A 16,549-nucleotide genomic window follows, 5' to 3' on the forward strand; every position below is an offset into this window, starting at 1 on the left:
CAGTATAAGATGGTGGAATCTGGATATTAGAATCAAGCAAATGCTGACCAAAATTTGGCTCTGATATTTTCTAGCTGTATGTCTTTGAGCAAGTTACTTAAACACTTATAAGTGTTTATCCTGTAGATTCCTCTTTCCTAACCTGTTTTTGCCACCTGAAAGAAACATGGAAAAATAAAGATTCAATCCACATAAGAAAAATAAAGGCTCATGTTAACAAATCTACCTTAGCCTTTTTCTTTATAGATCAGGTATCTCTAGCTCCTTCAGGTCTTCCTTTCAAAGCTGCTTCCAATCCTTTACTAAATTATTTCTATTTCCTTTCTGGTTGTTTTTCTCTCAGATTCTTGCTTACATCACAGCATCTATTGGCATAAACAAAATTGGATATAGAAATAGGATTACATTATAGTTCTCATTCCTTTTAAAATCACTTCATACACCAGGCGCGGTGGATCACGCGTGTAATCACAGCACTTTGGGAGGCCGAGGCCGGCGGATCACCTGAGGTCAGGTGTTCGAGAGCAGCCTGACCAACATGGAGAAACCCCGTCTCTACTAAAAAGAAACACAAAAATTAGCCGGGTGTGGTGGCAGGCGCCTGTAACCCCAGCTACTCAGGAGGCTGAGGCAGGAGAATCATTTGAACCCGAGAGGTGGAGGTTGCAGTGAGCCGAGATTGCACCATTGCATTCCAGCCTAGGCTACAGAACGAGACTCTGTCAACAAAAAATAAGAAAAAAAAAAAAAAAAAATAGCTGGGCGTGGTGGCGCATGCCTGTAATCCCAGCTGTTCAGAAGGCTGAGGAAGGAGAATAGCTTGAACCGGGAGGCAGAGGTTGTGGTGAGCCGAGATCGCGCTATTGCACTCCAGCCTGGGCAACAAGAGTGAAACTTCATCTCAAAAAATTTTAAAAAAATTTAAAAAAAAAAAAATCACTTCATGCTATTGAGCTTCTCTGTGGATCTCATCTAGTTCATAGTCTGTTTTTACCCTTAACAATGTTTTCTATCTTCTCCACAAAGTGGCAGCACTTCTCCATCTTTTGTACATGTTACCCAGGTAGCCTTTCCTATCAATAACAAAAACCCTGCACTTGCCTGCCTAAGCTTTATCCTATGATATCTGTCCACTTTTTTAAAGTAGCAAGGCTGTTTTATTTTGAAGGCAAAGCATGCCCTCTACTGTGTTCATTCTTCAAATCAAATCTTACTATAAAATTTAGATTAGCTAAAGTGACTATACTTTGCTACATTTTTAAAATTCCAGTTCCTGTATCAAATTATTTGTGTTCAGTATGTTTTTTCTTCCTGTGACTTCTGCCAGCTAGAAAAGTCGTTACTCTGCTTCTCTGTTGGAGCTGACAACGGTTCTACTCCATTAGGTGAAAATCAGCAGTTGTAGGCTTTCAGTTAAGTTTTGCCTGTTAGAAAAGCTTACGTTCCCTACTATGAGGAGAGAGTACAATATAAGAATTACAACATAATTCAGTGCTTAATAATTCACACTACTTTCTTAAGGAAGATGGCTAACTTGTATGAGTTCCTTCTGAAAGGCTTCTGCTGCTTTTGCATTGTTAAACGTAAATTTAATAGCGTAACCATGATGATCAATATCAGAGTGATGACCAGATTCAGAGTAAGTCATTGCAATTTTAGGATCTTGTTATAAAATTCTAAAATCCTTATTGTAAATTAAATGGTAATACAATTTAATAAAACATGTTGCTTACTCTCTTGGAGTGAAGCTTGAGATATTGTGTTAGTCAGGGTTCTCCCCAGAGACAGAATAGGTAGATGAGAAGGGGTTCCTTGTGAGAATTAGCTCTAGAGATCGTAGAGACTGAACAGTTCCATGGCAGGCCATCTGCAAGATGGAGAACCAGGGAAGCCAGTGGCGTGGCCCACTCCAAGATGCCAAAGGCCTAAGAACCCAGGTAAAGTCCCCAAGTCTAAACACCAGAGAACTTGGAGTTCTGATATGCAAGAGAAGGAAAAGAAGAGTGTCCCAGCTCCAGGAGAGAGAGAGAATTCACAGCAATACTTTGAGATAAAGTACTGTTTTTGTCCTTTTCTTTTCCTTTTTTGTCTGTCTAGGCCTCAGCCAATTTGGTGGTGCCCACCCACACTGAGTGAGGATGGGTCTTCCTTATTCAGTCCACAGATTCAAATGCCAATCTTTTCTGAAAACACTCTCTTGGAGACACCCAGAAATAATGCTTTACCCACTCTCTGAGTATCCCTTAATCTGGTAAAGCTGAAACCGAAAATTAACCATCACAGATGGCCATCCCGTTTTCTTCTACCTTCTTCCTTGAGGTTAAGCTTCTACTTTTCCCCTTGCTGTTGATATTCTCCTACACCCTCACCTCAACATACACACATATATGATTTACACATAGGTGAGGGAGAAGGCAATAAAAATTAAAGTAGAAGAAATTCAACCCTCTGAGATATTGCCCTAATTTTTCCTCCATTAGCTTTGGCTTATAATGAGGAGAACAAAATATCTAATAATAGTACTAACAATAACAGCAACGACAATGATAATTGTAATAGCTTACATTTATTTATCGTTTACTACGTGCCTGCCATTCTTCTAAATACTTTGTATATTTCAACTCATTCTGGCCTCGGAACAACCCTTTGAGATAAGTACTATTTTTGCCTTTTTCCTTTGTTTTGTTGTTGTTGTTGTTGTTTGTTTACAGATTAGGAAGCTGAAGCAAAGAGAATTCAAATAGCCAGCCCAGGTTCATGTAGCTTATAAACTTACGCTGTTAAACACATCATAATGCTTATCTGGGCATTAAATTGAATGTGAGTGAATGTGAGGAATGGATATGGTCACAGATTCAATTGCAAGAAACCCAGATGAACTTTTTCCTTTGTTCTTGGTACAAATATGCCGCCTGACAGCGTTCATGAAAGTACACGCCAGATTACATCCACACCCACTGTTTGTAAAACGGTGCAAATCCATGTCCTAACAACAGTGGTCTACAGCTTCATCTGAATACAGGCAGATCAGTGCTGAATGCAAGCATATTTCATGAGATGGCACCTGAAGGAAAGCAAAGTAAATGCTTGGTAAATTCTACTTTACACTCTGTTTTAGAATGTCATGAGGGCCTTCCAAACTTTTGCATTTCAGCGTTAAGGGTGGAAAAATGGAGAAAAATAAAAAGCAAACCATCAGCACAGACTCCATGTGCTTCAGAGAGGCTTCATGGTTTTATTGACCACCTCAGTAAACAGCCCCCACAGCAAGCTGGTGCTGACCCAGGTCTGTTTGTCCTCAACAATCCCACAGAGCCCAGGCCAAGCGCCTAGCAGACATTGCTTGCCCTCCTCTAGCCCTTCCCAAATTTGGCATCTTAGCTCAAGGTAATCACTGCACAAACACATTTTATCAACTGATAATTGCTTTTGCTAGGAACAACATGATAGATAATTGATTTTTTAAATGTGTTCTCAGTAGCTAAAGCTACTACCATAAAATGTTGTCAAGTTCCTGCATTTTTCTTTGTAAATGAAAATCTAACACACTCTGTAAGGGTTTTCTGCCTTCTCCAACCTCCCAATTCAGATTATTTACCTTATTGGTTAACAGGATAGTTATCTGTTAACAGCAATGAAGTGTGATTAACTTTTATGCAGCTACACTACATCTAGCTTCAGCTGTTATTAAAACTATATCTGATTTTGCCATCTCATTTATTTGTATGTTCATTCATTAAAGAAATATTCAGTGAACACCTACTCTGTGCCAGGGAATATACCAAGTACTCATGAGGACACCGGACAAGAAGCTTACAGAGCAACAAAGTAGTCAGATCATCACTCATAAAAGTGAAGAATTTCACTTGCCAAGAAAAACAAATTTGGAATTTCTCTAATGATAGTTGACTCTAAAATCATTTTATTAGTTTCTAAAATATAAACACAGATAAATAGCAAGAAAAGCAAAATAGAGATGAATTAAATAAATGATTCCACTCTACCTTTATGTGTGACACATATTTTGTAAACAAAATTTAAAGTTGTTTGTTTACACAATAAAAAACACTTTAGAGGCAAAATGGTTATTAAAGGTAAATTAAGTTCTTAGAACTATCGAATAGTTTGGTAGCTTTTCTCTTGAAACCAATTTTTTAAAATAATTGAAAACTGCAGATCATTTGACCTTTTATTGTCCTGGCTCGCTGTTTTGCAACGTAGAATCTTAACTCTCCCATTTGTAAGGTAAACAGTGACTGATAACATTGTTCAATGTGCATGAATAAACTACAGAAACGCAACCCCAATCATAGTTTTCACTTAAAACATGAAATTATAATGTACTTATGAGAAGACATAGCATAATTTTGGAAAAGTAAACACATTTTTTTTCTTAGTTGCTTTAAGGAATAATTATGCCTCTTTTTTACTGTGTATTTGATTTAGGAATATGAAACTTTGAGGCTGGAATATACTTAAGAGGTCATTTTTCCATCCCACTGTTTTATGCTTTGTACACTGATTTTCTTTTACATGTAAGCCACTCTAAATTATTTTGCAAGATATATACTTACCCTAGTGTGTAGTAGAATAAATTTGACAGTGTGTTACTTTTTCCATGATATTTGCATTTTACACTTTCCTTTTAAATATGGAATTTAAAGTATTGCTTGCTTTTGATGAAGAAACTTCAAACAGCAATAAGGACATATGAAATCACTCATTGTGTCTCAGTTTCATTAAGATTTGACAGATATTTCTTTCAGTATAAACAAATACCTTGAAAAGTCCTGTGATATAGGCTGAAAGAAAAATTAAGTGCTTTTTAAGTTGACATCTAAAAGTTAGAATGATTGCCTTGCACTCTTCACTTTTAAAGAAGGTAGGTGATCTAGATGGTCAAGGTAGCTTCATTTAGGCTCCAGTTCCTCTAGGTAGAGATTCTAAGTAGACAGAAAGAAGACCTAGCCTTGGGTACGAAGAAAATGCAATGGAAGGCTGATTCTGTGTCCAAAAATGATCAAACTCTAGTTTACCACAACACCAAATAAAATCAAACAAGAATTAGTTGGGGAGCTGTACTCCAAGTAACTTATTCATAGGAAGTGAATATTACTAATTCCTTCCAAAATAGCATACTCAGTAACATTTGATGGATAGAATATAATATTGGAAAAGATTCTTCTTAGCACCTATAAAGTTTAATTGGGAGTCTATGCCTAAAGCCTAATTATTTTTTAAAATCATGGTTTATTAAAATTGCAAGGTAAAATATTAATCTTAAGGACTAGTGGCATATGGATTGACTTAATCACTGTCCATTTCACTGCACTTCAAAATCAATGGCTCAATGAAGTAATAACAGCTGCCCATAGAAACTACTGTCTCAGAGGACTTTTAATGCAAAGCACCTCTCCTGCTGGCCAGGCTAGCAGGTAGTAGGGAATGCTAGCTACTATACTATACAGTTAAAAATAAAATCACTTGTTTGGTTGATGGTTCTTTTCTATGTATTTTTATTAGGGATTCAGGTCATCATTTTTGTGACATGAGCAGTTTACTTTTAACTTCATAAGAATGTTCAAAATTATAGTTCTCATGGTTTACATTATTTGCTAACTTACGCCTGTGATTCTTGTTGTGAGCTCAGTGTGGAAGAACTAGACCATTATCAGACAGCCTGACTGAAACTTCTATGGAGTGTGATCTGACCTAAGTCCTTTCCTCTTGTGTAGAAGAGGCTGGTTGTATTTGTCCTACTATCGTGCAGAGCTATTTTGAGAATTAAATATGATAACCTTTGTTAGATGACCTTAGGACTGCCTTCATCTTTGTTAGGAATACGATGAAGTATGACAGAATAGGAAAAAACATGGGCCAGAAGCTGAGTTCTGATCTTGTCCGAGCCATTCAAGAGGCTTCGAGAATACTGTGGGACGTTTGCCTTTTTCCTTTGAGTCTTAATTTTATCTTCTTCTCTTTCTGTCTGTCATCCACTGACCATCCAACTATCCATCCATACATGTAAATATAATTATGGTGAAGAGTGAAAATATTAAATAGTGTTTATTGAGAAACTAGTACAGTTTCTGAAATATGGTAAGTACTCAATAAATAAATATTAGTTTATCCTCCACTATTCCCAACCCATCTACTAAATACCAGAAACAGGAAAACATAAAATTCAAGGCAAGACACTTCATTTCAACTAATTACTCTTGAGATATTATAAATGTTATACATCATTAGTAAATATACTTACTTCCAGATCTATGTTTCATAGTCCCTTAATAAAAAAGTAGCTCATAGCAGCATTTTTTATAATAGCCAAAAACTGGAAACAACCCAAATGGCCATGAAGTGATAAATAGATAAATGAAATGTAATACGTGCATGCAATGGGATGCAATTCAGTAACAGGGGAATGAAGTATTGAAACGTGCTCCAACATGGATGCACCTTGAAAACATTATGCTAAATGAAAGAAATCTATCACAAAAGACCACATTTTGTATGATTCCATTTATCTGAAATGTCCAGGATAGACAAATACATAAAGACCTAGTGGTTGCCAGGGACTGGCGGGGAGGAGGGATTAGGAGGTGACTGCCAATAAGTACAGGCTTCCTTTTGGAGGCGATGAAAATCTCCTAAAATTGATTGTGTTGGTTGCACAACTCCTTGAATATACTAAGAACCATTGAATTGTTTACTTTAAATAGGTGAATTATATGGTATGTAAACTATCTTCATAAAACTGCTCTAAAGTGAAGAGGATTTTGTAAGTATAGTATGCTCAAAATAATGCACTGTCTTGAGGATTTCTGGTACATATCCTTTGTTGCCAATGAAGGTAGTTAGTAACAACTATTTAATCGATCCAAAATTAAGTGAGGGGAAACCCGTGTTATAAAATGCTGTCATTTCCTCTTCTCAGTGATTACTCAAAATCTTCAGTTAAGCGAAAGGAGAAAATGGCTTGTACAAAATTAGGCTCATTTAGTTAACACTGAGTTGTGTTGATAGATGTAATTTTATTGTTTTAGGTCCTAAACCTAGTGCAGTCCTATGTGACCCTTAGAGTCCCTCTGTATGTTTCCTACGTGTTCCATTCCCCCGTGGGGGTAGGAGGCTGGCAGCATTTTGACTTGAAGTCAGAGCTTCGTCTAACTTTTGTGTACGACACTGCCATCTTGTGGAATGATGGAATTGGCAGCCCCCCAGAGGCTGAACTTCAAGGTGAGTTCCGAAGACTTGGAACACTCTATAGTTTTGTAACCTATTTAAATTATTTAAGAGGATTTTTTTTGCCATTGCTAAAAGTAGTACAAACAACTTTCAATAGATTTTCTTTTTCTATTCTATAATAAGATAATTTCACCTTTTTCATCAAAAAAACTTTAAATCATATTAGGGCTTTAAATTGTGTGTAATATGGAATTATTAAATATAACTTTATATATTTCATGCATATTTTGTCCTTGCGATCTATTTTAGGTGATTAATTATTTATGTGTTACATAACGCAACATATATATTTTTCTGGATTCTAGAAAATGGATAGAGGAAGCTCCGACGAAAACAAGAAATGACCAAGGGAAAAAGTTACACATTTTTATTTCAGAAAAAAAAGGTGCATTTAAATTAAATACAAATTGTGGCCTGGATTCTAGTCATGACTCTACAACTAACTAGCTGTGAGATCTCAAGCATATTGCTTAATCTTTCTGGGACTTAATTTTTTCTGAATGATAGACAAAACTTCTAATACCTCCTTCTGATTTAAAATTCGGTTACTCTGGGATACTTTAGCCGAACATCTGCAAACTCTGTGAATGCCACTAGCTCGAGTTTGCAAGCATTTGCAAAACTTGGTTTCAATCTCCATGTTGGGCTCATAGTTCAAAGTCCACAAGCATCAATCTAATAAATCCATTAGTAGGATGCATGCTTTTTGTTTTTCAGACATATATTACTGTTCTGATTCCACAAACCTCCGCAGTGTCATGCCAGTACTACATTTTATCAGCCAGCAGGAAAACAGAGTTAATCGTACACCTCAAATGTAAATCTACTCTCTTAAGCGGATTAAAACCTATTTATGCTCTGTTCATTTTGTTGTTGTCTTTTTTTCTCCCTGTTTCATTTTGAATAGTTTCTGTTTTAGAGCTATGTGACAGGTAATATGATCACCCTGAGTTATGATTCCAAATTATTTCAAATGTTTTAAGTCCATGTCTTGTTTTAGAAGATGTATATTTAAGTTAATCTTAATGAGGATTTTTCTGTGGTTCCCAACCTCCACATAGGATCTCTTGTTTGCTTCTGATTTCTGGAGCCAAATTTTATCAAACTGCTAAGTTTCTTGGGAAAGCTTCAGAGCTTTCTTTAAGTCTATAAAATTAGGAATAATTCTGGATAACTCAAACCTATTTCTATTTACATGTCCGAATCTCCATCATTTTGACAATTTTGCAATGCCTCTCAATTTACAGCTTCATTTTTGTAAATTCAGATTAAAAAAAAACTTGATCTATTTTAATTAATCTGTGTATTTCATAGTGACTTCACTCACATTACTTAACAATTCATTTTGGCTCCCTTTTCTGCTTAGAAAAGAAAATGAAGATACTTCTGCCTCCATTATTCAGAATTCTTCTGATAATACGCTTTGCCCAGAATGCTTAAAGACAAGTCAAACGTGAATTACTTTTTGGAAGGAATCTGTATATAAGAGGTCTCTGGCTACATATATTGTCATTCTTGGTACTCTCTCCATTATAGGCTCTCTCTATCCAACCAGCATGCGCATCGGTGATGAGGGGCGCTTGGCCGTGCACTTCAAGACAGAGGCTCAGTTCCATGGCTTATTTGTGCTGTCACATCCCGGTAAGCCCCGTTATCTTTTAACAACCACTCATCACGCAAAAATGAGGTAGACTTTCCATCTTCACACATTTCAGCGTGCTTCCCTGTTACCACTGAAGCCCTTAATCTCAAATGAATTGTACATGTTCGATTGTCCCCATGAGGGCTTGATAATTGTTCAGCTTCATCTCATAATCCACAAAATTATCATTATGCAGACTCTCAGAGAAAATGCAAAATAATAAGAGTAAAATTAAAAGGAAACCCTATTGAGTTCATTTTAAGTAAAGTTTTCCTTAAAGAGCATACGAATAATGATTTCTTTCTCTGCTTTGCTTCCATTGTGCAAATTGAATTGCAGATGATTCATTCAGCAGGCAGTTCTCTTTTCACAGCTTTTTCCTAGGTACTGTGAGAAACCCTTTTAATAGGGTCAGAAGAGGTACTTCACTTTCATATTTACGTTTTGGACATGTTAATTATGTTTAATAAGTATTGGCTATGCAATTTTACTAACTGTGATGCACCGTGCTTTGAATATCAATAAGGCAGATAAAGCAGCAGTCGGTAAAATGCCACGTCTAACTTCATTTGTTTTTTTTTTTTTTTTTAATAAGGGACATTTCACTAGAAAGAGCTTATTTTTTATTTGACTGTCTCCATGTTAGTAATATGGAGAGTCAAATAAAAAATAAGCTATTTTTCTGCCAGCTTATGTTAGATTGGGAAAGGGAAAATAGTTCACTTAACATCTTTATATCCTTTCTTTTTCTGGGCTTGAACTCTAACAGAAGAGAATAGAGCTAAAAAATTAGGAAGAGAAAGAGGCTTCTTTGTATTTTTATGGAACTGAGCTACAAGAAAGAAATAATCCCAAAAAATCATTTTGCTTTATTGTATTTGACAGTTCTGGAAAATGAGGATTTTCTGGTCTATACAGTTTTCTTCTACGTGCCTACCTTTCTAATAAACTGGATCTTTGTGTAGCCGTGATGGCAGGCAATCTAAGTAAAATTAGACTCCATTCATAAATTGGGTTTGCCCAGCTGTGTGGATACTAACAGACTATTTTAAGTTCAGCTCATAGCTTCGGTGCACAATAAATGCTTTCACATCACCCTTTGTTGTGCTGCTCTGACTCCCCAGAAAGTAGCTGTGAACAATCTGAGCGTTTCTGTGCAATTATCTTTTGACAGAACCATAGAGCAGAAACAGCACTGAAGTGGGAACCAGAAAGTCCCATCCTAGCTGTGTGATCTTTGGAAAGTCACATAGTCACTCACAGCCCAGTTTCTTCATCTGCCAGAGGAGGATAATTATACCAACCACGACTGCTTTGCAGCCATCTTATAAGAACAGAAGCAAATAATGTATGATAGTGTATTTTGAAAACTCTAAACTGTTATGCTCTCTTCATTGAACCACTATGTCATTATTTTCATTACTGGCACTTTCCTAGCATCCTTTACAAACTCAGTGATCATGTCAGCTGATCATCCAGGCCTGACATTTTCCCTCCACCTCATAAGGAGTGAACCAACGTATAACCAGCCAGTACAGCAGTGGAGCTTTGTCTCTGACTTTGCCGTAAGTGACTAAGACTCTTCATTGATTTTCTTCTGCTGCTGCTGTCTGATTACACCTCGGATTTTTAAATATAATATATCAACGTCTTCTCCTCAAAGGTACGTGACTACTCAGGCACCTATACTGTGAAGCTGGTGCCATGCACCGCCCCATCACATCAGGAATACCGCCTGCCAGTCACCTGCAACCCCAGAGAGCCTGTCACCTTTGACCTTGACATCCGATTCCAACAGGTGTGGCTTATAGAATTATCATCTCATGACCTGCAGAATCCCACTTTGTTTTTCATTTATTAGTTAAAAAAGAAGAAGTATCCGCACATGAATAACTTTAATTCTTGCATGCTGAAAAGAAAAGAAATCAGACAGTTAAGGAAGCAAGGGATAAAAGAATGAGGAAAGATTTGCTCTTTCTCTGTTGTTAGCACAGGATGTAAAATTCAGAGTTTAAACGTATGCAATGGTTATTTTTTTCTTATCTGATCTTATCTTGTCTCTTCCTGAAGTTTGCTGTCTTGGAGATTTGAGAATTTTCCCCACACTTCTGCCTTTCTTTTCTTGTTCTTTTCTAAAGAGAATGAAATCCTGTAGGCTCAAACCACCTCAAAGTACCTCATTGCCATTATGTACTATAAGAAATGTGATGGCATCTTCTTTTCAAGAATTTATACTATTGACCTTCTACTGACAATGATATTTACAAGTCCTTTCTATACCCAATAAACCAGTGGAAATGAGCTCAAGCAATGCTATTTAGTCCCATTCAAAAAATGACGTGACCCCACCAGTTTCGCCGTCTCAAGGACAAAAGCAATGTTACAGCTCTTTAAGGTGGCTTGTGAAAATTGCAGTGCAGTGCTTCGTGTTCTACAGTCCATGTACAGTGAATGTGTGTAATCTGTGAACAGTATGTTAGCGCACCATCAGAACCACCCATGCATGAAAGGACTTTTGCCTTTGGTTTTAGGTCAGTGATCCAGTGGCTGCTGAGTTTAGCTTGAACACCCAAATGTACCTGCTCTCTAAGAAGAGTCTCTGGTTGTCTGATGGATCCATGGGATTCGGGCAAGAGAGTGATATTGCTTTTGCAGAAGGTATCACTTTACAAATGAAAGGGATACTCTATTTGTCATGTATATCTTTTGCACTTTGCTTTTTGGGGATTGTGTTTGAGGGGGGAAATTATAGCTTCTTTCATGGTTTTGAGAATGTAACTGAGTCTTTACTCATGCTAGCTGGTGTGGGAAGTCATTGCAATTGGGTATATGTTACTGGGTATCTTTTTATTCTGAGGAAGCTAATCTCTAGCTGTCTTACGTAAGTGACTTTTGGCACAAGTCTAGATGATTTTCTTGAATGTTTTTTACAACCTGCATAAACTTAAATGCTGCAGCTACAGGAGATTGTAAATGCCTCTTAAGTGAAGATTGTGCCTGCCTTGCTCAACGGTGTATATTCAGCACCTAGCACACATACCTAGCAAAAACACCTGGCATGCCTGGTAGGGGTTCAATAATAGTTATGAAATAAATAACTGAACACCAGGGGGTTTCATTAAACTCTCTTTCAGAAACAAATAAAGTTAATTAGACTTTTTATTGATTCTTTCTTAGTGTTATTCCATATTGTATCAGTATATATCTTATCAACTTATTTTTGTAAACTGGACTTGAACCACAGTGGGGTATTATTAATGTCAAATTATAGGCCAGACCTTTGAAATTATTCCCACTCGTGGCTGAGCATCTGAGACTCAACAAATCTTTAGTCACTTGTGGTTAGTCTGCAAAGTGGTCTTACCTGAGGCCTGGGAATGCACCAGATCTTGAAGCTCATACAAACAGGCCTTCAACATTTGATAATAGATGAGAGTGGCAAGTAAATAATCTCTGTGTCCTCATTGTCATAACCTGTTTACAGTGTCACATTGACACACCTTACCACATAACAGAAATAACATTTCCACATCTCTAATTCAGGTGATATAATTTACGGTCGTGTCATGGTGGATCCTGTCCAGAACCTGGGTGACTCCTTTTACTGCAGCATTGAGAAGGTGTTTCTGTGCACTGGAGCTGATGGCTATGTTCCCAAGTATAGTCCAACTAATGCGGAATATGGCTGCTTAGCCGACTCTCCTTCACTCTTATATAGATTTAAAATTGTGGTAAGTGCTTTGACCCAAACAATGAGCTAGACAGATTTTTCAAAGTTCAGCCTCCTTGTCTTATATTTAAAAACCAGGCTGGGCACAGCAGCCATACTACAGTCTCAGCACTTTGGGAGGCCAAGATGGAAGGATCACTTGAAGCCAGGATTTCAAGACCAGCCTGGACAACATAGTGAGACCCCATCTCTACAAAAAATTTTAAAAATTAGCCGGGCATCGTGGCACATGCCTGGAGTCCCAGTTACTTGGGAGGCTGAGGTGGGAAGATTGCTTAAGTCAGGAAGTTCAATCTATGATCATGCTACTGCACTCTGGCCTGGGTGGCAGAGAAGTTTCCCATCTCTTAAAAAAAAATAGAAAAACAAACAAAATGATCATTTTTCGTAAACCAAATGGTGACATTTTATAGTAATTTGTACTTGCACAAAACAAATAGGGAAACATGCTGTCCTGGCAAAAGCTGATATTATCTACAGCAATCACCACTTTCCTTACTGCTTAAAGGACAAAGCTCAGCCAGAGACACAAGCGACCAGTTTTGGAAATGTCCTATTTAATGCCAAACTAGCAGTGGATGACCCCGAAGCCATTCTCTTAGTGAATCAGCCTGGATCTGATGGATTTAAAGTCGACTCAACACCACTCTTTCAGGTAGGCCAAAAGCAAGCTCACTTGTAATAGCTATGTACCCACATGCAAGTTACGGAACATTTATATGCCTCAGATGTCTCATATGTAAATAGCAGTAATGGTAATATTGCATACAGTTAATGGGAACATCGAACAAGATATGACGTAGAAACCACATAGCCCCTTACTGGGCATATGGTGAGTACTCCATAAACCCAGCTTTTATTATTTTTGTTAGCAATATTTCTGGCCTTCATAGCTTTTATCACTTTTATTAATGTATTAATATTATTTTAAGACTATGTGTAATGAAGAGTCTTATTTAGCCCAGAATGTAAATCTGTGTCTGACAGTTGAGTAATCTGCTCTTCTTATTCAAAACATCCTTCCTGCTAACTTTTCACGCACATCTTAATTAGAGTGATCTTGTGTGAACTGCTGAACTCAGGAAAGCAATTGTGCACAGCTCCACACTCAAGGATTTCAGAAACCAAGATACAAATTCCTGACTCAGAGATCAAAGGTGGATGGGGACACAGGCAGCCACCACAACACTGAGCAGACAAATGCCACAAATTTCAAGATGTGCTTACACTGTAAATCTCTGTCAGAGCAAGTGCACCCTTTAGGATATTTACTGAAAATTAACCCGACAGGATGGCCTGGAGAAATGCGTTATTTTCATTCAACCTGAGGAAGGAATCTTAAGAAAGCGTGTTTGTTATTCCGAATCTTTTCAAACAAGAAGTTGAAGTATGATATGTTTTATTTTTATTCTTGCCATTAAATCTCAAAGCATCTGACCTCTCTAAATCCTTCATGCTTCAAAGACTTATCAGGAAATTCATCCTTTTCCAAAGCCCCAGAAAAGCTTGAAAATTGATTTTTTTTTCCCCTATGGTCTTTTATGCAATAAGCAGCAAGACACGGTGAAAGGAGTCCCGAGGTTCAGAAGATTTGAGCTATAGTCCTGCCTCTGCCACTAACTAGTTGAGTAACATTGGGCAACTCAGTTAGCTGCTGTATATTCTTATTTACTCATTTTTTTAAATGAATACGCTAGACTCTATAACCTATTAATAGGTCTTTAGAACTCTCCCATTCTATGACAACAAGTACCAAATATTCACTCCCTTAAGAGTTGCATGGAATGTATCATACAGTGCTTTGCACAGAGCATTGCACCTAGTACTCGTTCAAAATTATTAAGTAAGTTAATTCTGCAGACTAAAATAAATCATCATTTATTAATATCTCTGCCATTAATTTCTCTTGCAAAGAGTGGTGAATTAGGTTGATATGGTATCTAGTATCTCCTAACAAATAGAGTTGTGCTTTCTAGGTCGCTCTGGGCCGAGAATGGTATATACATACGATCTATACAGTGAGATCAAAAGACAATGCCAATCGAGGTATTGGCAAAAGAAGCGTGGAGTACCATTCTCTGGTGAGTCAAGGAAAGCCCCAAGCTACCACCAACAGCCGGAAGAAGAGAGAGATCAGGAGCACACCCTCACTGGCGTGGGAGATTGGTGCTGAAAACAATCGGGGAACAAACATCCAGCACATTGCCCTGGACCGCACCAAGAAGCAGATCCCCCAGGGGAGAGTACCTCCGGATGGCATCCTGCCCCGGGAGCTCGACAGCCCCAGCTCTGCAGTCAGCCTGGTCACTGTGGTGGGAGGCGCCGTGGTAGGGTTACTCACCATCTGCCTCACTGTCATTGCAGTGCTGATGTGCAGGGGCAAGGAAAATTTCAGGGGGAAGGAGGCCCCGAAGGGCTCCAGCAGCAGCGAGCCCATGGTGCCCCCACAGAGCCATCACAATGACAGCTCAGAAGTTTGATGACCGCAGGTAGAATTCACCTTTTCCTTAAGTGCGTCGGAAAAGATCACAATGGAACCCTAACTACTTCTGGTAAACCATAGAGGATGGAGGATGTCTGTGATGAAGCTGCTCAGAGAATACGACTGTACTAATGTACTTTGATTTGAATTCTCCGTACTCTTTTATGCATCAAAGGACAAATTAAGACATCTTTCCTCTTGCCCCGAAGGCAGCAACAATGTACTCACATGTACACAGAGCCATGGATAGATGGTGAGGAATGTACTCCTCATTTTAGACATATTCTCTCTGCAGTGGAGATAAATGTATTAAAAGGTGCTAACAGACTCTCTTACAAGTATAAGAGGAGTCTACTGTTGCTACTTCAGTGTGAATATTGAAGGTGCAATTATCACATTGTTTATTCATTGTATAACAGATTATTACTAGAAAGGTTTTCCTTGCTAGTCTGGAAAACTGGTGAACACACTGTTTATTATGACAAGTTTTCAAATAGGTGAAGACAGCGTAGCATTGTGACCAGGGGTGGCTCAACCCACAAATCAACTGATCCACTACTTGGGAGACAGTGGAAGGAAAGATCGAGGGAAGGAAGTTCACTCACTTGAATTTGAATTGCTTCTCATTCTCATCAGACTCTCCTTGTTTTGTTTGCGTATTTAATTTTAAATTAAACCAAAGAATATGTTAATTCTGGAAGAGATTTTTAAGAGATACTGCTCTGTTTGGGCATATAGTGAGTAATGGCAGAGCTCTTGCATGGTAATATACCTTATTGGTGCTCAACATTTGTAGGAAATTAGAAGGTTGGTGACATTTTGGTGATGAATAAATGCCATAGCATTAGAGTCACTACAAGACAATGTTCTCTAAGAACTGAACCTAGATGTTTGCAGTATTGAACCCATAAATGATCATGAGAAACATTATTACAAATATTGAAGGGAGAAAGTGGTATGGATTAATATAATGTGTATAGTCAGAGTGCCTCTTATACATACTTTATAGAATAAAAGAACATTTTGACAGATGACAGATGAGGTTATCCCTCAGAGTAGCATAATCACACAATAACATTTAGAACTTAAATTGACTATAGGACATTTAATTAACTTTCTCTTCAGCGTCTGGTCCAAATGATGGGACTCTCTGCAACTGTCATTCCAGAAGTGGTCTTGGAGGTGGCCAGATTCATTGATCATATTTTTCTTTGATTCAAGAAGACATGACTCTGGCATCCCCAGTTCAGTGAACTGGTATAATGTGGTCCCTCTGAATGTTTAAAAATATCATTTGTAACAGTGCTTACCATTCACCTCACAAAGCCAAGGAACTTGAGTGAGCTTCCTTGGCAAGCCTCTCATTGTCTTTCTGCATCAATGTGTTTGTTACCAAATGGCAGACATTTTGCTTAGAAAAGGAAAACTTCAGCTTTCCAAGAGCTAG

General features: G+C 37.8%; 1 protein-coding gene across 1 annotated transcript in view; it reads left to right on the forward strand.

Moving 5' to 3' along the window:
• The window catches only part of FREM2 (FRAS1 related extracellular matrix protein 2), a 178,280-nt gene extending 162,562 nt beyond the window's left edge, over positions 1–15,718 (forward strand). Inside the window, exons 17-24 of the mRNA XM_025364577.1 lie at positions 7,047–7,239; positions 8,785–8,889; positions 10,328–10,455; positions 10,554–10,688; positions 11,422–11,548; positions 12,434–12,621; positions 13,129–13,275; positions 14,597–15,718. Of these exons, the coding sequence (XP_025220362.1) occupies positions 7,047–7,239; positions 8,785–8,889; positions 10,328–10,455; positions 10,554–10,688; positions 11,422–11,548; positions 12,434–12,621; positions 13,129–13,275; positions 14,597–15,100 (1,527 nt within the window). The 3' untranslated portion in view covers positions 15,101–15,718. The remainder of the gene's footprint in view (positions 1–7,046; positions 7,240–8,784; positions 8,890–10,327; positions 10,456–10,553; positions 10,689–11,421; positions 11,549–12,433; positions 12,622–13,128; positions 13,276–14,596) is intronic.
• Positions 15,719–16,549: the final 831 nt, after the last annotated feature.

Source organism: Theropithecus gelada, chromosome 17, assembly GCF_003255815.1.
Source record: "Theropithecus gelada isolate Dixy chromosome 17, Tgel_1.0, whole genome shotgun sequence".
Lineage (NCBI taxonomy): Eukaryota > Metazoa > Chordata > Mammalia > Primates > Cercopithecidae > Theropithecus > Theropithecus gelada.